Raw genomic sequence first — 22,383 nt, 5'->3', positions numbered from 1 at the left:
CTTACGTTTTTCTTTTACGTGTACCTCTCCTAAACAATAAAGACAGCTTGAATGTGTCTCGCTGGGGATCAGTGTGATGGAGTACACTCCTGTAATCAAACCCTATGCACCACTGTCATCATCTTTGTACAAAGTATGCCTTGTAAGGTATCATTTCATAGAATCATAGAAGATTAGAGTTGGAAGGGACCTCAGGAGGTATCTAGTCCAACCCCCTGCTCAAAGCAGGACTAACCTCAGCTAAATCATCCCAGCCAGGGCTTTGTCAAGCCACATCTTAAAAACCTCTAAGGATGGAAATTCCACCACCTCCCTAGGTGACCCATTCCAGTGCTTCACCATCCTCCTCATCTGAAAACTCATAATTTGCTTGTCAGTATTGTGCTGATAAAATGTGTGTGGCAACACTGAGAAGTTATAAGATTCCCCTGTATGATGTAAAAAACATGCATGGTCAAACTCATGTAGCACCAAACTGGTCCAAGAGAAGAGACAATGGAAGAGCCAACATCCAGGATATTAAGACTTAATGACTGGGATGCCTTAGCACACTGGGCACATAACACAGCATTTCTGTGTTTGGAATAAAAAACGCCATCACTAACTGATTGTTCTTCAAGATGTGTTGCACATGTCCAGTCCACTCTGGATGTCTGTGCACCCAGTGCATGGCTATTGGAACCTTGTTCCCTCAGCGGTACCTGGGGAGTGGCTCAAGTGCCCTCTGCCGTCGCATACCACTGCGTACAGGTAAAAAGGACAGAGGTGCCCAGTTGCCCTCAGTTCTTTCTTTGCCAGAACCCCCGTGGAGAGGGGTAAGAGGGCATGTCGTGGAACGGACACATGCAACACATCTCGAAGAACAACAGTTTCTGGACAGGTTAGCAACTGTTTTTTCTTCATCAAGTGATGGCACATGTGCATTCCACGCTTGCTGATTCACAGGCTGTGAAACAGAAGAGGGAATCAGAGTCTATTTAAATAGATTAGAAAACAATGTGTTGAATTCCAGTATCATCTCTTGAGTCCTGAGCGACAGCATATTGGGAAGCAAACGTGTGGACTGAGGACCAAGTGCTAGAAAAGCCACTGAGGCCAAATGCAATCTCACTGAATGAGCTGTCACTATGACTCTGCTTGGAAGGATGACATTAGCCAGGTCATAGCACATGAGTATACAAGATGCTATCCAAGAAGAAATTCTGAGTAGAGACTGACTGTCCTTTTATTCTGTCCACCACTGCTACAAACAGTTGGGAGGACTTATGGAAGTGCCTGCCTGGTTCTGTCAAGACAGAACACCAGATCTCTTCTGACATCCAGGGTGTGCAAACATTCCTCTTCCCTGCTCGAATGTGGCTTTGGGCAGAATGCAGGTTAGTAAATAGACTGGTTGAGATGGAAAGAGAACACCACCTTTGGGAGAAACCTCGGATAAGGATGCAGGTAAACCTTTTCCTTAAAGAAGATGCCTAGGGAGGCCCGCACATTAAGGCCCGCAGTTCTCCTCTTCTGGCCGAGGTGATGGCAACCAAAACTGCCACCTTCACTGAGTGAGTGGACTCCACTGAGTGGGCTCCTCCCTGCTTGTTGAGGCAGAATATTGCTGTGGTGTTGCCTGTGAGAACTAACAGGCTGTTTCCCTTGATCTGTGGCAGAAAAACTAGGCACACCAATCTGATAGCTTTCAGCTCTCTGACTTTGATGTGTAAAGCTAAGTCCTCTATGGCCACAGACCCTGAGTCTGTAGAGAACCCAGATGTGACCCCCAGCTGAGGGCAGATGCCTCTATCACTAACATGAGCATCAGTTGTGGGCAGGCAAAGGGAATGTGTGACACTCTGTGTCTCTAAGCAGACCCTGAAACCCCCATATTCACCAATGTCATATAACTAGGATATGTTTCTGCAAAGCATGCCTTGTAAGGTATCCTTTTAAAAGTCTTGACCTGTTGAAGATCTGTATCCTGTCGGATTGTATGGGCTATCATTGTATGTGAGGTAGGAAACACCCACAGCCATCTTATCAGGTACAACAATGGAGTAGCCAGACGTGCTGATGGCCCATTAAATAGAATCTGCTCTCCAAACAGCCATCCCAAAACACTTCACAGAAGAGGCATGTACAAAGTGGATGCTGCTTGACCAATGGGGGTGGCCCCCCACATGACATGCTGGAAGAAGCTATACAAAGTTATAAAAGAGGGGGAGTGACATCATCACTTGCCTTCACTCCCCCACAACTCAACACCTGAAGGAATGCCTAGAAGACAAATGACTTTGAACACGGGGGGAGGCTCTGCAAAGCAGACACAGCCTGTGTATCAAGAATCTGTAGCCTGCTTGAATCATCTGTCAGGGGGAGACTTTGCTTGATTTACTTTTACTGTTTGTAGAAGTTAGACTGCAAACTTATTATTATTCCTTTGGTAAATGTCTCTGATCTTTTATGCCTACCACTTATAATCACTTAAAATCTATCTTCCTGTAGTTAATAAATCTGCTTTATAATTTTACCTAAAACAATGTGTCTTGGTTGAAGTGTTTGGGAAATCTCAGCTCAGTTACAAAGGCTGGTGCATGACCTCTCCACATCGAGGGAGGGGCAGACTAAATTATGAGCTTACTCTGATCGGATTTCTGACCAGTGCAAGATGGTATAATTCTGGGGTGCAGTGCTGAAAAGCTGAGGGGAGTTGGCTGGTGCCTCTGTCTATAGTTGAGTGGCTAGGGAAAGCTTTCATGTACCTCAGCGAAGGGTGTCACTGCCTGTGTGAGCATTATACCTGCTTGAGGTTTGTAGCTTGCTGACAGCCTCTCAGTGCCAGAGTCAGCCCAGTAAACATTTCTGCTATCCAGCTGGGTGTGGGGTTCTGCACGTTGCTGGGGCTAGATGATGACAGCGCCTGGAGGGGTTTGCTGCTGGTCACTCGCAAGGCATTGTAAAAGCCAGCCCAGGCTGGAGAATTAAGGGGGCACAGCATTCCCACAGCTTCCAGGCTGCACCCCGGGGGAGGGGGACTGTCACAGAATGCCCACACATACAGTGGCTGGACTTGTCCACCGGTCTAGGGAGGCGAAGACATGAGAGGGCACCATCTTCACCCAATCCAGATGGTGACAGTCAGCCTCGGTGAGCAGACTGAGGCCAGCCAACCTTGCAGAATTCCAAGGCAGTTTGGTGTGTTCAACCCTGTAAGTGCACAAGGCCACATGCCCGAGGAGCCTCAAAGAGTTTTGTGCTGTTGTGATTGGTGAGCTTTGAGACCTGTAACAATTGATCAAATCACCTGAAACATCAAGTCTGGAAGAAAAGCTCTGGCTTGAGTTGAGTCCAGTCCAGCCCTATACACTCTATCCTCTGGACTGGGGAGAGGAGATGCTTCTCTGTGTTGACAAGCAGTCCCAGAGCAATGAATGTTGACTGGATCAGAGATACACTGAACCACACCTGTAGTCTGGATCAGCCCTTGACAAGCCAGTCATCCAGGGAGGAGAAACTTGGACCCCGATCTCCTGAGGAAGGCAGTTGCTACTGCCATAACTTTTGTAAATACTCTGAGGGAGTGGGAATTTTCTGTAACATTTTGTATGAACACTGTGTAGACCTCAGTTTCCCTTATGTGCTGCATGGTTAACTTGGTGGTGGGAAAAGATTATTTACTCTTTGCAGAGACCCAGAGATACAGGTGTGACTGACACCTGGCTGTCTGGGGCCTGGGCCCCATGCCCATGCCGAGTCTGAGAAGACAATGGCTGATCCAATTACCCAGTCATTTGGCACCTAGCAACTAATAATCATGGATGGTCCACCCTCTGCTGGACGCCATCCAGATGTGACCAGCTGGAGAACGAAGGGCTGAGGAGGAGGCCAGGTGACAAAGTGTGCCCAGGAACAAGGACAGAGGACTGAGGAGGGGCCCGGGGGGCTGCTGGAAGTGGGTAGACTCTCCTGAGATGGGAAAAGAGGAGTCAGAGGGCCCTGTCCTCTGGGCTGACCAAGATGGACCAGGCTGTAACTTGCTGTTCTCCATGTTAACCAAAGACTTTCTACGTGCTGCACAGACATCTAATAAACCCTCCTGCTGTTACAATGCTGGCCGAGAGTCACTCCAATTTAAGGAAGCTGGGGGTGCATTATTCCCTGTGGGTGTACAGGTGGACTCACTGAGAGGAGCTCACAGCATGAAGCAGGGGGACTGAAGACTCCAAGGTTCAGTTCCAGGAGGGGGTGAAGCCAAGGGGCTGACTGTTCCAGAGCCTGGGCGGTGTGGGGGCCGGTTTTGTTCAACATCTTCATCAAGGATCTGGAGGATGGGGTAGATTGCACCCTCAGCAAGTTTGCAGATGACACTAAGATGGGGGGAGTGGTAGATACCCTGGAAGGGATAGGATACAGAGTGACCTAGACCAATTGGAGGATTGGGCCAAAAGAAATCTGATGAGGTACAAGGACAAGTGCAGAGTTCTGCACTTAGGACGGAAGAATCCCATGCACAGCTACAGACTGGGGACCGACAAGCTGGGCAGCAGTTCTGCAGAAAAGGACCTGGGGGTAACAGTGGATAAGAAGCTGGATATGAGTCAGCAGTGTGCCCTGGTTGTCAAGAAGGCTAATGGCATATTGGGCTGCATTAGTAGGAGCATTGCCAGCAGATCGCGGGAAGTGATTATTCCCCTCTATTCGGCATTGGTGAGGCCACATTTGGAGTATTGTGTCCAGTTTGGGGTCCCCCACTACAGCAAGGAGAGGCTGAGGGAACTGGACTTGTTTAGCCTGCAAAAGAGAAGAATGAGGGGGGATTTGATAGCAGCCTTTAACTACCTGAAAGGGGGTTCCAGGGAGGATGGATTTAGGCTGTTCTCAGTGGTGGCAGACGACAGAACTAGGAGCAACAGTCTCAAGTTGCAGTCGGGGAGGTCTAGGTTGGACATTAGGAAAAAGTTTTTCACTAGGAGGGTGGTGAAGCACTGGAATGGGTTACCTAGGGAGGTGGTGGAATCTCCATCCTTAGAGGTGTTTAAGGCCTGGCTTGACAAAGTCCTGGCTGGGATGATTTAGTTGGGGTTGGTCCTGCTTTGAGCCGGGGGTTGGACTAGATGACCTGCTGAGGTCCCTTCCAACCCTCATCTTCTAGGATTCTACTATTCTATGATCCTGGACCTTCTTTGTCCTAATCCTGGGGAGCTGTCCTGACCAGCGTGGGCCAAAAAGCAGGACCTGGGTGACATCGTCATCCTCACTGACTGCAGCTGAATCCCAAACACCACCTGAGATGAAACGAGATCAGACTTTAACAACAGTGGCAGCTGCAACAGCTCCTCTTCCTCTCAAATAACTTCCTTTCTTTTCCCCCAAAAGAAGAGTTATCCACATCTTGGATGTCATCTAAGAGCCTTGTCAAACAAAGGAGTTTTCCTTCTCCAACTCGCTCCGTGTCAGGGCCAGGGGCAAGGGGACGCTGCTGCAATGAAAACCTTAGGCCAGCGCTACATTTCAAATGCTTGAACTCTTTGATCCTCTCGTCTAGATCTTTCATCAAAGGTTACAAAGGGTTTGATGGTGGTTTTGCCGTGGGAGTTGGCAGGCTGCGGTCTCTGCATGTCAAACCGCAGACTGCAGACCTTGTTTAACACTGTTTACCGTTGGACAGTGACTGGGTAAGGTTAACACCTCTGGACCCTTTCTTCCATCTAAAGTGGTCCAACAGTCCCTCCCGTCACCTGGTAGAAGTCCTCTTGGCCCAGCAGCTGCTGAGCGCTCTCCCAGCCAGGCTCCTTGCTGAACATCATGCACAGCGTATCTGTCACCCTGACAATGGATGCTGGTGGTGACCGGTAGCTCCGCAACTCCTCGATGTCCTGCAACTGCAGCCCAGCCAACGCCGCCCGGTAGTCAGTGTTCATCTGAGGGAAGGGAGAGACAGGCTGCACTGGGGCACCCACATACCCCCTCGCTGGGCAGTAAGCGCCTGTCGCTGCCTCTCCAGCGGCTCGGAGTCCACACACACCTTTCTTGTGGCAGACTCCTTGCTCTGCTCCAGCAGGTGCTGCTCCTGGGTAAGGATCTCAATGCGAGCCTCATGGTGCTGACAGTCCTGCTCCTGCTGCTTCTGCACCACCTCTTCGCGCTCCACCCGCTGCTGGCACCGTGCCACGTGCTGTGGGCAGAGGGGAGCAGACATGTCGCCAGCAGCCCACAGCCCTGCCCTCTGCTGCTGCCCTGTCCCTCCTCCTGTGCCCAGCAGCAACCCCAGACATTGCCCAGGCTGTGAGTGGTTGAGCCGGGCACTTACTCCCTGCGTGATGCTTGGCCACCTCTGCGCGGTTACCAATCCCCAGGCCCCAACACGACCCCATGGAGAGCCCCCTGCTGAGCCCCCGCCTTCTTCCTGCAGCACAGCACCATCTGCCCCTGCTTGGGCACTGGGCCAGCCCTGACTGCGCCATGCCAGCTGCTCTGATGGGGGCCAGGCTCTCCCTAAAGGGACCCTCTCACCTCCTTGGCTTTGTGGAGTTTCTCCTGCAGGTACTTGATGTCCCGGCCGTGCTCCCGCTGCTTCTCACTCACTGCCTGCATCTTGGTCAGAGCCAGCTTCATCCTGCCCAGGGAAAGCAGAGTGAGGCACCCCCAGAGATGGCTCCCTCACCTCCCAACGCCATGTTCAGGTCCAGGGAGCTAGGGGGCACTTGAATCGGGGGCATAGGTGCTGCCAGGTCCTTCTGTCCCAGCTGCTTCAGAGGGAAGGCTCTGGGATAACCTGAGCCCCGGCAGGGAAAGGTGGGTTGTGCTCTGGGCAAGGGGTCAGATCCTGCTACTCAAACCTTCTCTGGTGGTCTGGGGGCTCGTTATGGGGCCTGCTCAGCTCTAGCCTCTATCTGTCCCATACTCCTGGTGGAGAGGGGGAAAAGGAGGCACCCGATCCCCATTCTCTCCTTCTTAGTCACAGCAGCCTCGCACACACGACTGGAGCTGTGTTTGCAGGGCTGCCACCCCTCTGTTAAAATGGGGGGCAGGGTGAGGGCCCTACTGGTCTGTGTCTAGCCATGACTGATATGGAAGTTTACCTCCACACCTAACCCCCTTCGCACCCATGGCCAGGCACCAGGGCTGTGGGGAAGAACACATTGTCCATGGGCTGGCAGAGCCAGGTGGGGCTGCCATAGGGCGTGGTGGCTCAGGGCAGGGGAGCAGGGCTTGGCCCCATTCCTCACCGATCAGCCTGAGTCTGGCACTGCCCTTGCAGCTGTGCTGAGAGCATGAGGAAGATGTGGAGGAAATCCAGGAAGCTCTTTGGGGTGACGAGGGGCATGCTGGGGGCCAGGTGTGTGGCGTAGCACCTGGCAGAGCGGTGAATCAGAGCCATGGCTGTGGCAATGCTGGCAAGTGAATTCTCCAGGGCCTGCAGCGATGCTGGGACTGACAGACAAGCAAGAAGTCAGGCTCAAGACACCATGAGACACTGGGGAGGGGGCAGCAGGAGCCAAAGGCTGGAGCTGGCCAGGGCAAGGGGCCAGGCACTTTGTGCCCGTATCCTGTGAAGAACCCAGGGTGGCATGGCCAACAGGATCCATGAGGGGCTGAGAAGCTAGACGCAGAACCAAGCCCTCACCTGGGCTCTGCGAGGGCTGATGGCCGAGGGCATCTTCCAGGTGCTGGGTAGCCACCTGCACCAGGGTCGTATGGCTCCAGGGCTGGTACACTTCAGTGCTGCAGGCGAGGGTAAGCAGGGCTGTGCCCATGGCTGTGGGGTAGCCAAAGGGCCCCCTGCCCTGCGCCCGGCCCTTGCGCCCATCCAGCAGCAGCAGCACGTGCAGCTTGCTCCGCACAAACTGGTAGAATCTGAAAGAGAAGGGGAAGGGGCTGAGGAAAATAAGGGGGATCCCCGATACGTTGGGGGTGTCACCAAGCCCCCCATTCCAGTCTGAGGGGGACTGACACTAATCCGCCCCAGCCCCCAGAGTGCCCCCTGCCAGCCCCGTAATGCCAGGAGAGTCTGTCACCATCCGGCCCTGGCCCAGCTTTGAGGCCAGCCCTGCCCCAGCAGGGTCTCACTGCAGGCCCAGCTTGAATTTTCTTTTCTCTCTCCAAATACAATCGACAAAAGAGAGGATGCTTCCCAATGCGGCGGCCAGGCCTGTGTGATTCTCCCCCAATGCAGGCAAGGTTCGGAGCCTGTGCGCACCTCTCAATACCGAGGTAGGGGCAAGACATTACCCACTGCCCCGGGTCACCCCCATTAAATCTGCTCAACTCAAGGATCCCATCCCCCCACATGGGGTCACCCCTGTTTGACCTGCCCGGCTCGGGCCATCCCCCACTCCCTCCCCTCACCTTTCTATCACCGTGCTGGGCCTCGTGGTCCTTTTGGTGGTCTGGTTCTCCTGCAGCAGTTCCTTCACGATGTGCGCAGTGTCTTCAGTGGTGTACAGGCCAGGGTAGGTGCCCTCTCTCATCACATTCAGCACCTTCTGCATGGTGTCCGGCCCCACCCCCTGGTGCACCAGCAGCACTGCTCTCCTGCCCAGGATTCCTGCCTGCCAGCTGGCTTTCCTGATCAGCTCCCTCACCTCCCGCTCCTCCGCCTGCTCCGCCAGCTCAAAGAGCTGGGAGGCGCTGATCTGGGCAGCCAGGGCCACCAGTGATCTCCTGCCAGTGGAGAGGTGCAGGGCGATGAGGGCCCCGTGCCCCTCTGGGCAGCTCAGCACCCGCAGCAGGCGCACCAGGTGCTGGGTGACTTCTCGGCACACCACGAAGCCCCTGGGCAGGAAGGCGCTGAGCTGCTGTTGGATGGAGCCCCAGCTCCTCTCGTGGTAGAGGTTCTCCTGGCTGGAGGAGGCTGGCACCAGCTCCTTGCTGAAGAGGATGCTGTGCACCTCCTCCCCTGGCAGCAGCAGGAGGTGGGAGGGTAACAGCGGCTTGGTGCTCTCCTTCCTGGTAAAGGGCCTGTGCTTGCTCTTCAGAGCGATGGTTCTGCGGGTGCTAGCGCGGCGCACCATGGGCGGGTGCTGCTCCTGGAAACGAGGGCGCAGGGCTGGAGAGGGCTGGAGGGAGACCTCCCTCTTCCTCTCAGTCACCCCTGCCTCCTCTGGCTCTACTGCCCCCAGGGCAGACCCCTCCAGCAGAGCTGCATCTGGCTGGTCCAGAGCCAGGGCGGGGGCCTGCTCTATGGGATCGAAGGCCTCTGGGAAGTCCACGTCGCTGCTGCTCTGGGAGGAAGGCTCCTCGGGGCTGCCAGCTGGCATGTCCTCCTCAGCTCCCGTCTCCACGAGCGCGCCCTGGCTGGCGGGCTCAGCGACGCTCCGGGCTCGGCCACGCTGCTGCAGCTCCCTGTTGCTGGTGCAGATCACCCTCAGCACACTCCTCTTGGTGCAGAAGGTGCTGGCCGTGATGTCCAGCAGCAGTTGCCCGCTCTCCTGCCACTCACGCTCCGACAGCAGCGGGTCACAGAAGGTGCGCAGCGACTCGTGCAGCCAGAGGCGGACAATGACTCGGGTGCTCAGCGTCAGGCTGACGCTTATCCCCAGCTGGCCTTTCTTTGTGGCCCTGGAGGCACTGGGGTCCTCCCAGGGGCTGGTGAGGTGGATCCCCGGACAGGGCCGCAGGAGGAAGAGGCCCTTGAGAACCTTCTCGATGTGGTGGTAGGAGAAGTGGTAGGGGTAGCAGGCAGGTGAGGGGCGGAACCTTTCCTTCACGGCCTCATAGACGTCCACTGTGGCCCCAACCAGAGCAGTGGCCAGCTCGTGGTGCCTGGCCAGCAGGGGGAACTTCTCCAGCCAGGCCAGGACGCTGGGGGAGTGGATGCTGACCAGAGACTCCCTGGAGACGGTGGGCAGCGAGAGGATGCTGAAGTGCCTAGTGAAGCGAGGCGAGAGAGGGTGCACGCCAACCGCCGGGGCAGCCATCGTGCCAAAGCAATTGAGCCCTGCTGAAGGGAAGTGTCGGAGCTCCATGCTCTCAGGGCCGTAGACCTCCTGGTGTGAGAGGGCCTGGCGCAAGGTCTCCACCATAGGGTGACTCCCCCGCCTGGGATCTAGGAGAGAAAAGGACATCACAGCTTGGAACAGCCTACCTATCCGCACACAGTCAGCCACGGGCTCTTCTAGGAGCCAAGTGCCAGGCCCATGGGGAAGGGACAAGGCGCAGGACCACACTAACACACGCAGCCCTGGGCATTTAACCAGCCTTGGAGGACTGGGCCCCAGCCAGGGGAAGCCACCCAGCAGAGCCCTGGAAGTGTGGGGGGAGAGGGTGCCCAGGCCTCTGAAAGGGGGAGCTGGGCCCACCAGCGACCTCGGGGTAGGGGGCATCTGGGCCTCAGCAAAGGGGAAACTGGGCCAAGCAGAGCCTGGGGGTGTTGTAGGGAGGAGGCGTCAAAGCACCAGCAAGGGGGAGCTGGCCCCAGAAGGGCCTGGAGTGTGCAGTGTGGGGGAAAGGTGCGTCCAGGTCCCAGTAAGAGGAGCTGGACCCAGCACAGCCCTGGGGGGATACATGGGGCGGGGTGTCCTGCCTCCAGTGAGGGGTGCTTGGCCCAGCAGGGCCTGGGAGTGTGGTGGGGGCAGAGATGTCCAGCCCCAGCCAAGGGAGCTGGGTCCAGCCGGGGGAGCTGGGTCCAGCAGAGCCCTGGGGTAGGTGATGTCTGGCCCAGCCAGAGGAGCCAGGCCCTGCCTAGACTGGGGGCAGGGTGTGTCTGGCCCCTGCTGTGGGGACGTGGGGGGCTGACTGACGCACTGGGCAGTGCCTTCTGCTCCCCCAGCACTGCCTGTGAGGCAAGGGCTCACCCAGCTCAGCTGCGTGCAGGTCGTCCAGCAGGAGCAGGTAGCAGCTCTTCCCACCCCTAGCGGCAGGGGCCCGCACTGCTGGGAGGCCGGCGAGCAGGGCCTTGTCCCTCGTGCTGCTCAGGAGGTGGGTCTCCAGCAGATGGCGCACGTGGCCCGCGCTGAGTGCAGGCGAGATGGCGAGGCGATGGTAGGCATGATTGGGCCGGATCAGCGCCTCCACGAAGGACGACTTGCCGCAGCCTGGCTCCCCGGCCAGGAGCACTGGCTGCTTAGAGCCCAGGAGCAGGTCCAGCACGTATAGGACCCGCTCATACTGCAGAGCAAAGCAGAGACCATGCCAGAGGGTGCCCTGGGCACTGTCACAACACAGGGGGCCCTGTATCAGCTTGACCAGAGGGGAGGGCCATTGAGACCTTGGGCATATCACAGAGCGTGGAGCCTTGTGCCACCTCCTGCCATGTCTCCTGGCCTCAGGGGGCTCTCCTGTGGTATAGGTCCCAGCCTTGCCCCTCTCTGCACCCCCATCATCTGACTTGTCCCTCTTCGGAGTCCCAGATGCAACCCAACAATCCTGGCCTTGTCACCCGTGGGAACGTTGCAGTGTGTGAGGGTCCTGGATGGACCTAGGGCAGAATGGGGTAGCGCACAGGGATGCCCTGGGGCCCAGCTGTACCTGGGGCAGGATGGGGCACCTCACGGTCCCACTGGTGCCCAGCCGTACCCAGTGTGACAAAGTGGGGATTTTCTTACTGTTTTGTATGAATACTGTGTGTTCCTCAGTGTCCCTTACGTGTTGCACAAGTATCTAGGTGGTGGGACAAGGATGTGTGATCATTGCAGAAACCCCTAGGCCTAGGGGGCAGGCGTGACAGCCATCTAGTTCCCTAGGTCCAGACGATGGCTGGACACCCTGTAGCCCGGCAACTGATGGCCGGGGCCCATTCTCTGCAAGGAGCCAGCCAGAGGAGCTGGAGACCAGAGAGAGGTGGAGGCCAGGTGATCTCTTTTCCTACTGAGGGTGAGCTGCTGGAAGCTGGGCAGTCTCCTGATTTGGGACTTGGGGAAAGATTCCAGGGCCCTGAGTCTCTCCAAGACGGGCTTTGCTGTAACTTCCTGCTTCTGTGCTAAGCAGACCTGTTCTACGTGGTGTTCCAGATGACTAAGAAACCTTGGGCATAACTGAGGTTCTTTGAGATGTGTCCCCCCCCATGGGTGCTCCACTGTAGGAAGGGCAGCGCCTTTGTGTTTGGAGTCAGAGATCTTCAATAGCCGTGCCCGTTGGACCGCACCGCGCACCTCTCCTGCCTCACGCAGTGCATGGCAAGTATATATAGCGCGGTGCAGTCCAACACCTCAGTTCCTTCTCTGCCGCAGAGCACATATGTTATGCTCCGAAGCAGAGGGGAGGCGAGTGGGTAGTGGAGCACCCATGGGGACACACCTCCAAGAACCTCAGTTACTGCCCAAGTGATGTCTTCTTGGAGTGATGTCCCCACGGGTGTTCCACTGTAGGTGACTACAAAGCAGTGCCCCTAGTGGGAAGGCTGGGGCTTCGAAGCAGCTTGGATAGCCAAGGACAAGACTGCGTCCAAGGATAGTGCCTGCAAAGAAATCCTGTGTGATAGCATAGTGTTGGGCGAAAGTATCTGAGGACGCCCACATGGCCACCTGAGATAGATCAGTAATTGGAACACTGTTCAGAAATGCATTACAGGCAGACAATGTCCATGTGGAGTGTGTCCTTACTGAGGTAGGCACTTGTTCATTACGGAGCTTATATTCAAGGCGTATGTATTGTGAGACCCATTTAGAAAGGCGTTGTTTTGATATAGTGTCACCCTTGGATCTCTCGGTGGTGGATATGAATAGTCATGGTGACTTTCTGAATGGTTTTGTTCTGCTCAGGTAGAAGGACAATGCATGCCTTACGTCAAGTGCATGGAGAGCTGTATCTTGTTGATTGCTATGTAGTTTGGGAGAGAAAGTGTGGAGGTGTATGGGTTTGTTCAAGGGAAAAGATGCTACAACTTTGGGAAGAAACTTGGGATGGGGATGGGGATGAAGTGAGACTTTTTTCTTGTGAAACTATGGCAGAAAAGGACCTGAAAGGAGGTTCCAGGGAGGATGGGGCTAGGCTGTTCTCGGTGGTGGCAGATGACAGAACAAGGAGCAATGGTCTCAAGTTGCAGGGCGGGAGGTCTAGGTTGGACATTAGGAAAAAGTTTTTCACTAGGAGGGTGGTGAAGCACTGGAACGGGTGTCACGCTATCTGGGTAAGGGGGCCCCCTGAGGTGTATTCAGGAGCTCCGATTGCTCCTTTCTATACCAGTCTTGCGTTGGGGGGTGTCACGCGGGCTGGCTTGAGTGGGGGGGCATTTAGTAATTGTGTGACATCAGTATGGCAGAATTGTGATATTGCGTGTGAGGCACATCATGTCAGGTACCGTTAGAAAGAATATATCGTGCTGAGTAAGATACTAATACTTGTGTTCATGTATTATATGTAAAATGAAAGTTATGGATGTATTGATATTTCTATATGTCAATTTGGGCTGGCTGGGACACACCCCAGACAAAGAGGCAGCAAGACAATAGCCTGCTTAATGGCCCATTGAGATCTCACAGATGGGAGGGACCCAAGCACACCTGAAGAGTCACCAGGATTAGCCCATGTGACTATGGACTCCAGTTTGGGTCTTGTGACTTGCCAACAGGCCCCATAGCCAGGGGAGGGGGTTTATAAAATCAAACCACGGAATCCATTTTGTCTTTACTCCTGTTCAGTCTGCAGACACCCATCGACCTCTGGATCAATTCATCTTGCAACTGAACTGAAGGACTTAGACCCATCCAGGTACTGGATGTGTACCAGAGGGAACTATACAAGCCTGCAACTCTACCTTTCTTCTAGAAACCTGATGTATATGGACTTTCAATCATTTGTATGTATATCTGTGATTTACTTTAACCCTTTAACATTTCTCTCATGGTTTATTTCCTTCTATTCGCAACAAACCTTTAGTTTTAGATACTAAAGGATTGGCTGATAGCGTGGTATTCTAGGTAAGGTCCAAACTTATATTGATCTGGTGCTGTGGCTGACCCTTTGAGGTCAGAGGGAACCTTTTTAGTAAAGAGCACAGAGTTCTAGTAACTGGTCTCTTTGCTGGACCTGGTGCTGATTTGGGAGCCTGGAGCTGAAATGCAGTAAAGGGGGCTGTGGGCATTTGGGGACTGGCTTCTTGATATCCAGTGTGGGGAAATCAGAAGCAGTTTGTGGCTGGTTGGGAAGCCGGGCTTCAGTGTCACCCACCAGCGTGGGGAGAATCTGCTCTCCTTTTGCAGCCTGCCCTGATCTTGGCATTCTCAGTTGGCTACCCTGGGCACGAACCGGTAACAATGGGTACCTAGGGAGGTGGTGGAATCTCATCCTTACTGGTTTTTAAGGTGCAGCTTGACAGAGCTCTGGCTGGGATGGTTTAGTTGGGGTTGGTCCTGCTTTGAGCAGGGGGTTGGACTAGATACCTCCTGAGGTCCCTTCCAACCCTCATCTTCTATGCTTCTGTGATATGGCAGGTGGGCCATGAGGGCTGAGATTTTTCCCACCCATCAGGCTGAGGTGATGGCAATGAGAAAGGCAGCTTTCATAGCCAGCTGTATGCGTGAGCATGTTGCCTTTGGTTCAAACAGAGTCTCCTGAGAATCATAGGTCTAGCTCTGGTTGCCAGGTAGGAGTGGGGTCTCGTATTGGTGGGTGGAGATCTTGAATGCCCTTCATGAAACGTTTAGCCCTGGGATGTGTGACTATGGAGCACCCATCGATAGGGTAGTAGATGGTGGTGATCGCGGCTAAGTGTACTCTAAGTGAGCTGTTAGCTAGCCCCTTGTGTTTGAGTTGGAAAAGACAATCGAGAATGAATGGTATTGGAGCCTGAGCTGCTTCTATATGCTTTGAGGCGCACAAAGTATTAAAATCTTTTCCATTTGTGAGTGTATGTATACCTAGTAGTGTCACGTCTGCTATGTAGTAAGATGTGCTTTATTTGATCAGAGTCGTCTATTTCTGGACCCCTGAACCAAGAAGAAGCCAGGCCTGCAGGTGGAGTGTTTGTGGATTGGGGTGATGGACATGGCCATTGTCCTGTGAGAGGAGCCAGGGTGTGGGAGGAAGACTGAGGGGTTGACATAGCAGGTAGGTGAACCATATTTGCTGAGGCCAGGTTGGGGGTATCAGTATGATGTCGGATCAATCCTCCTGAATCTTGTGTAAGACTCGAAACAGGAGGGGAAAGGGAGGAAATGCGTATAGTAGTGGTCCATTCCAAGTTATGAGGAAAGTGTCTCCTATTGATCCCCGACCCAGGCCTGGCACTGGAACAAAATTGTGGGCAACAGGTGTTCTGATGGGTAACAAAAAGGTCTACGATAGGATGACCTCACTGGCGAAATGTGAGTTGTAGTACTCTGATGTCCAGCTCCATTCGTGTTCTCGGGAAAAGGATCTGCTCAATGTGTCCACCGCTGTGTTTTGGGGTCCCAGCATTTACGCAGATGAGATGGAGACGTTGTTTCAGATACAGAAGTTCCATAGCTTGATTGCTTCTGAGCGTAGAGAGTGGGATCTCGCTCCTTCCTGTCTGTGTGTATAATACATGCAGGAGAGATTGTCCATCATGATCCTTACCATCTGGCGTTTGAGGAGTGACAAGAAGTGCCAGCAGGCATTGCAAACTGCACTTACTTCCAGAAAATTAATGTGGACAGTGGACTCAGTGGGTGTTCATCTGGCCTGTACCTTGTGTTTCAGCAAATGTGCTCCCTAGCTGATGAGGGAATGGTGGTTAAAGTCCTTGTGGTTGAAATGAAGTCCATATGGCTGTGAATCTGTGAGGTGGCAGGAACGTTCTTCCTTGTGTGGCACTGAGTTGGGCGCCAATGAATTCCAGTGTTTGCACTGGTCTCAAGATGGACTTTTTTAGGCTGATCATGAGGCCTAGCTTGTTGAAGACATCCATGGTTGTGCGAATTACTTGGTACGTATCATGTTCGGTTGGGGATTTGAGGAGACAATCGTCTAGGTGTGGGAAAATCAAAATTCCCATCTTTCTTAAGTGGGCTACAACCATGGCGAGAACCTTGGAGAAAACTTGTGGCACTGTTGATAGGCCAAAAGGGAATACTTTGTATTGGAGGTGGTTGTTGCCCACGGTGAATCGTAGAAAGCATCCGTGAGTGGGGTGAATGGTGATGTGGAAGTATGCATCTTGTAGGCTGAGGGCTGAAAACCAGTCCCCCTGTGCCAGTGCTGGTATGATGATAGAGAGGGCGAACATCTTGAATCGTTGCAGTTTGACAAACTTGTTTAGATTGCACATGTCTAGAATGGGATGCCAACCACCGGATTTCTTCAGAACCAGGAAGTAGTGGGAGTAGAATCCCTGTCCTCTCTGTTGTACAGGGACCGATTCTATGGTTCCTATGTAGAAGATGATTTACTTCCTCTCTGAGGATAGTCTCATGAGAGGGGTCCCTAAAGAGGGATGGGGAAGGGGAATGGAGGATTGGCATAGTTACAAAGGGGATAGAATAACCTGCCTTGATTATTTCCAAGACCCATTTGTCCAAAGTAATGAGCTTCCAAGATGGTAGGAATGGAGCTAGTCGGTCACCAAACTGGTGGTCTGTTGATGATATCATCGATGATGGGAGCAGATAGAACAGAGGGGTTGTTTTCGAATCCTTGACCACACCTTCAACATTGCTGTTTATTAGAAGGTGTGCAGGATGCTCTCCTTGTGCAATGGGCTGTCTGTGGATACTATGGTTATTAGAAGGGTGTTGGCGGCGGCATTGGCTGTCAAAGTGCCACTGAGGATAGTAAGGCTGAGGCCGGGATCAAGGGGGAAACTGGAATTACCCTGATCTTCTCTTTGGTTGTGGCGTGTATATGCCAAGTGATTTTAATGTGGCTCTGGAATCCTTTAAAGAGTGTAGAGCACTGTCAGTCTGCTCTGAGAAGAGTTTATGTCCATCAAAAGAAAAATCCTCGATCATAGTTTGCACTTCCTTGGGGAATCCCGAAAGCTGTAACCAGGATACCTGTTGCTTTATTATAGCGGTAGCCATAAATCAAGCTGGAGTGTCAGCTGAATCTAGTGAGGCATGGAGAGCTGTGTGGGCTATAAGGTGGCCTTCCATTATCAGGGGTAAGAATTGTTGCTTCTTATCCTCTGGGAGGTTCTGACAAAATTCTTCCAGTTTAGAATAGTTTTTAAAGTTGTATTTGGCCATTAGGGAAATTCTGAACTGGAGGGCAGCGGAAGAATAGGATTTTCTGCAAAAGAAGTCTTAACGTTTACAGTCCCATTCAGGATGGGCAGCTCAGGATTGGTATGGTTTGTTTTTGTCCTACACCGCATTCACGACAAGGGAATTCAGGGCGGGCAGTGAGAAGGGGAACTCTGCGTTCTTTGCCAGTACATAATACTTCCTATCAGCACATTTGCAGGTCTGCAGAATAGAAGATGGTGTCTACCACAACTGGTTGGCCGGCTGAAGTGCACTGTTAATAGAATCATAGAATCATAGAAGATTAGAGTTGGAAGGGACCTCAGGAGGTCATCTAGTCCAACCCCCTGCTCAAAGCAGGACTAACCTCAGCTATATCATCCCAACCAGGGCTTTGTCAAGCCACACCTTAAAAACCTCTAAAGATGGAGATTCCACCACCTCCCTAGGTAACCCATTCCAGTGCTTCACCACCCTCCTAGTGAAAATCTTTTTCCTAATGTCCAACCTAGACCTCCCGCCCTGCAACTTGAGACCGTTGCTCCTTGTTCTGTCATCTGCCACCACCAAGAACAGCCTAGCCCCATCCTCCCTGGAACCCCCTTTCAGGTATTTAAAAGCTGCTATCAAATCCCGCCTCATTCTTCTCTTTTGCAGACTAAACAAGCCCAGTTCCCTCAGCCTCTCCTCATAAGTCCTGTGCTCCAGCCCCCTCATCATTTTTGTTGCCCTCCGCTGCACTCTCTCTAACTTGTCCACATCCTTTTTGTAGTGGGGGGCCCAAAACTGGACACAATACTCTAAATGCGGCCACACCAATGCCGAATAGAGGGGAATAATCACTTCCCGTGACCTGCTGGCAATGCTCCTACTAATGCAGCCCAATAAACTATTAGCCTTCTTGACAACCAGGGCACACTGCTGACTCATATCCAGCTTTTTATCCACTGTTACCCCCAGGTCCTTTTCTGCAGAGCTGCTGCCTAGCTTGTCGGTCCCCAGTCTATAGCTGTGCATGGGATTCTTCCTTCCTAAGTGGAGGACTCTGCACTTTTCTTTGTTGAGCCTCATTAGATTTCTTTTGGCCCAATCCTCCAGTATGTTTAGGTCACTCTGTATCCTATCCCCACCTTCCAGGGTATCTACCACTCCCCCTAGCTTAGTGTCATCCGCAAACTTGCTGAGGGTGCAATCTACCCCATCCTCCAGATCATTAATGAAGATGTTGAACAAAACCGGCCCCAGGACCGACCCCTGGGGAACTCCGCTTGTGACCGGTTGCCAGCTAGACATGAAGCCATTGATCACTACTCGTTGAGCCCTATGCTCTAGCCAGTTCTCTATCCATTTTATAGTCCATTCATCCAACCCATACTTCTTTAACTTGCTGATAAGAATACTGTGAGAGACAGTATCAAAAGCTTTGCTAAAGTCAAGGTATATCACATCCACCACCTTCCCTACATCCACAGAGCCAGTCACCTCATCATAGAAAGCAATCAGGTTGGTGAGGCATGACTTTCCCTTGGTGAATCCGTGTTGACTGTTCCTGATCACCTTCCTCTCTTCCAAGTGCCTTAAAATGGATTCCTTAAGGACCTGCTCCATGATTTTTCCAGGGATTGAAGTGAGGCTGACCGGTCTGTACTTCCCTGGATCCTCTTTCCTCCCTTTCTTGAAGATGGGCACTAGATTTGCTTTTTTCCAGTCCTCAGGGACCTCCCCCTGTTGCCACGAGCTTTCAAAGATAATAGCCAATGGCTCTGAAATCACCTCAGCCAACTCCCTCAGCACCCTCGGGTGCATTGCATCTGGCCCCATGGAGTTGTGTATGTCTAATCCTTCTAAATAGTCTTGCACCTGTTCCTTCAGCAATGCGGGATGTTCAGCTCCTTCCCCTTCTGTGCCACCCAGTGCAGCAGTCTGGGAGCTGACCTTGTCTGTGAAGACAGAGGCAAAAAAGGCATTGAGTATCTCAGCTTTCTCCACATTCTCTGGCACTAGGTCGCCTCCCTCATTCTCTAAGGAGCCCACACTTTCCCTAATCTTCCTCCTGTTGGTAACATGCCTGTAGAAACCCTTCTTGTTCCCCTTCACGTCCCTTGCTAGCTGCAACTCCAATTGCGCTTTGGCCTTCCTGATTTCATTCCTGCATGTTCGAGCAGTGTTTTTATAATCCTCCCTAGTCATCTGACCAAGCTTCCACTTCTTGTAAGCTTCTTTTTGTGTTTAAGTTCGCCAAGGACATCTTTGTTAAGCCAAGCTGGACGCCTACCATATTTGCTATTCTTTCTGCACATCGGGATGGTTTTCTCCTGAGCCCTCAATAAGGTCTCTTTAAAATAAAGCCAGCTCTCTTGGGTTCCTTTCCCCCTCATATTAGCCTCCCAGGGAATTCTGCCCATCAGTTCCCTGAGGGAATCAAAGTCTGCTTTTCTGAAGTCCATGGTCCATATCCTGCTGTTCTCCTTTCTTCCTTTTGTCAGGATCCTGAACTTGACCATCTCATGGTCACTGCTGCTTAGGTTGCCATCCACTGCTACTTCCCCAACCAAATCTTCCCTGTTTGTGAGCAGCAGGTCAAGAGAAGCACGGCCCCTAGTTGGTTGGTCCAGCACTTGCACCAGGAAATTGTCTGTGACACTCTCCAAAAACTTCCTGGATTGTTTGTGCTCTGCTGTATTGCTCTTCCAGCAGATGTCAGGGTGATTGAAGTCTCCCATGAGAATCAGGTCCTGTGAACTGGAAACTTTCCCTAGTTGAGTAAGGAAAGCGTCATCTACCTCATCCTCCTGGTCTGGTGGACTGTAACAGACACCCAACACGACATCACGCTTATTGTTTTTGCTTCTAAGCTTAACCCAGAGACACTCAACTGGCTTATCTCCAGTTTCATACTGGAGCTCAGAGCGGTCATAGTGCTCTCTTACATACAGTGCAACTCCTCCACCCTTTCGCCCCTGCCTGTCCTTCCTGAACAGTTTATACCCATCCATGACAGTGCTCCAGTTGTGTGAGTTATTCCACCAAGTCTCAGTTATTCCAATCATGTCGTAGTTTCTTGACTGTGCCAGGACTTTCAGTTCCTCCTGCTTGTTTCCCAGGCTTCTTGCATTTGTGTACATGCACTTGAGATAAGTAGCCGATTGGCCTACTTTCAGAGTATGAATCGGGAGGCCTCCCCTGCTGCACCCTCCTCCTTCTGCCTTCTTGTGGTGTCCCTCTTCCCCATTTACCTTCGGGCATAGGTTCCCGTCCCCCGTCAAAATTAGTTTAAAGCCCTCCTCACTAGGTTAGCCAGCCTGTCTGCGAAGATACTCTTCCCTGTCTTCGTTAGATGAATCCCGTCTCTTCCTAGTAATCCTTCTTCCTGGAACAACATTCCATGATCGAAGAATCCAAAGCCCTCTCTTCGACACCACCTGCGTAACCACGCATTTACTTCCACAATGCGACGGTCCCTACCTGGGCCTTTTCCCTGAACAGGGAGGATGGATGAGAACACCACTTGCGCTTCAAACTCCGTTATCACTTTTCCCAGAGCCACATAGTCCGCAGTGATCCACTCAAGATCATTCTTGGCAGTGTCATTGGTGCCCACATGGAGAAGGAGGAAGGGGTAGCGGTCTGAGGACTTGATAAGTTTTGGCAGTCTCTCCGTCACATCCGTAATCCTAGCTCCAGGCAAGCAGCATACTTCTCTAGTTTCCCGGTCCGGACGGCAGATGGATGACACCGTCCCCCTTAGGAGGGAGTCCCCGACCACCATCACCCTTCTCTTCCTCTTGGGAGTGGTGGTTGTGGAACCCCCATCCCTAGGATAATGCATCCCTTGCCTTCTGATCAAATGGGTCTCCTTCTGATCCATTCCCTCCGAAGGGTCCTCCAAATCATTCTCTGCCATAGTACTTGTGCAGAGAGGATGAAAACGATTCCTTACTTCTATCTGCATGGTGGGCACATGGGTTCTCTTTCTTCGGGAGATCACATGCTGCCAATTTTCTTCCCCGCTCTTCAGTTTCGCCTGCCCGGCCTTTTCTGAATCTTCCTTACACTGTGCCTGTGCCCGATGGAGAAAGACATCGTTTTCTGTAATGCAACGCAGGGTTGACATTTGGGTCTCTAGTCCTTTAACCTTCTCTTCCAATAAGAAAACCAGCCTGCACTTGGTACAGATGAAGTCATCTCTATCCTGTGGGAGGAAGACAAACATAGCACATCCAGTGCAGGTGACAACAGATCGCTCCCTCTCCATATCTTTCCTCTGAGAGCCTCCTCAGATGTTCTATTTCCTGCTCAGCAACGTCTGAAAGGCAAAAACCCGCTGTGGGTTCTCTCCTCAGGCGAACTCCCAGGCAAACTCCCTCCTTCTGTTAGCTGCCCCTCCGTTCGCAGTGTACAGTGCAACTTTTGAAGCTGAGGAGGTATGGAGAATGTCAGTGAGCTCATATTGCTGTTCTTTTACCTTCTCCAGCTGGATGTTTAGCTCGTCAGCCACTCTGCGGAACAAGTCCTGAAAGTGGAGAAAGTCATCGGTCGCAGTAGGGGGTGGTGGCGGCATGACTGCCTCATCAAGTGAAGATGATGAAAAGGGTAGTGCAGGTGGCATCTCTTCCTCCTGATTGTCCTCATGTTCCTCTTCATATTCCAGCACTGATTCTTACAGCTGTGCTTGTAGGAGATGTTTGTCCAGAGGTCGTGAGATGGTTGATGATGGGACAGAGATAGGGCATTGTGTCTGCTGTGCAAGTGGATTCCCAAACTGGGCTCTATACCTGGCCCAAGGATCCCAGTATGGCCAATTCAGTAGAAGTGGGATGTGTGGTTCATCTAAGGAGTGCCTTTCCACGATAGAGTACCCTGAGATGCTGGAGGGTACGTTCACATGGTAGGAGCTATTTGCCATGATGTTGATGGGGCAATGGACTTGAAGTACTCTTCCTCTTCTTCGTCCGCTTCACTAGGGAAGGGGGAGCCTGCAGGAGAGAGTGATGCGCGGCTTGATAGTGGCGAATGCGAGGTTTGTGGTAGTTCCCCTCTGAGGAATGGCGATTCTGGGATATCGGATATTGTTCATTCTGATATATGCTTGAACTCCAGTGGTACAAATGGCATCAACGGTGCTTCAATGTGCTTTTCTGCATAAGCAGCAGGTGGCATTAGAATAGCGGAGTCTTAGTCGGTGCCGGTGGTTGTTTTGGAGCCACAAAGGGTCTTGAAGTCATGGAGAACATAGCGGGCTCGCTTCGGTCACCGCACACAGAGGTGGTACCAATAGTTGGTGACATGCCCTGGTTGGGTCTTTTGCTTTTGA

At 52.6% G+C, this 22,383-nt stretch overlaps 1 protein-coding gene across 1 annotated transcript in view; it reads right to left on the bottom strand.

Moving 5' to 3' along the window:
- The window catches only part of DNHD1 (dynein heavy chain domain 1), a 100,888-nt gene that overhangs the window by 22,421 nt on the left and 56,084 nt on the right, over positions 1 to 22,383 (bottom strand). The window contains exons 27-34 of the mRNA XM_067564648.1: positions 21,470 to 21,582; positions 10,782 to 11,137; positions 8,335 to 10,033; positions 7,613 to 7,842; positions 7,215 to 7,419; positions 6,499 to 6,601; positions 6,011 to 6,160; positions 5,724 to 5,906 (exon numbers count right to left, since the gene is read on the bottom strand). Coding sequence (XP_067420749.1) covers positions 5,724 to 5,906; positions 6,011 to 6,160; positions 6,499 to 6,601; positions 7,215 to 7,419; positions 7,613 to 7,842; positions 8,335 to 10,033; positions 10,782 to 11,137; positions 21,470 to 21,582 — 3,039 coding nt within the window. The remainder of the gene's footprint in view (positions 1 to 5,723; positions 5,907 to 6,010; positions 6,161 to 6,498; positions 6,602 to 7,214; positions 7,420 to 7,612; positions 7,843 to 8,334; positions 10,034 to 10,781; positions 11,138 to 21,469; positions 21,583 to 22,383) is intronic.

The sequence above is a fragment of the Emydura macquarii genome, unplaced genomic scaffold (assembly GCF_026122565.2).
Source record: "Emydura macquarii macquarii isolate MOO-44397 ecotype Brisbane River unplaced genomic scaffold, CSIRO-AGI_Emac_v2 contig_2661, whole genome shotgun sequence".
Classification (NCBI taxonomy): Eukaryota; Metazoa; Chordata; order Testudines; family Chelidae; genus Emydura; species Emydura macquarii.
Note: the sequence above shows the minus strand (reverse complement) of the source record. Positions and strands in the feature narration are given on the sequence as shown.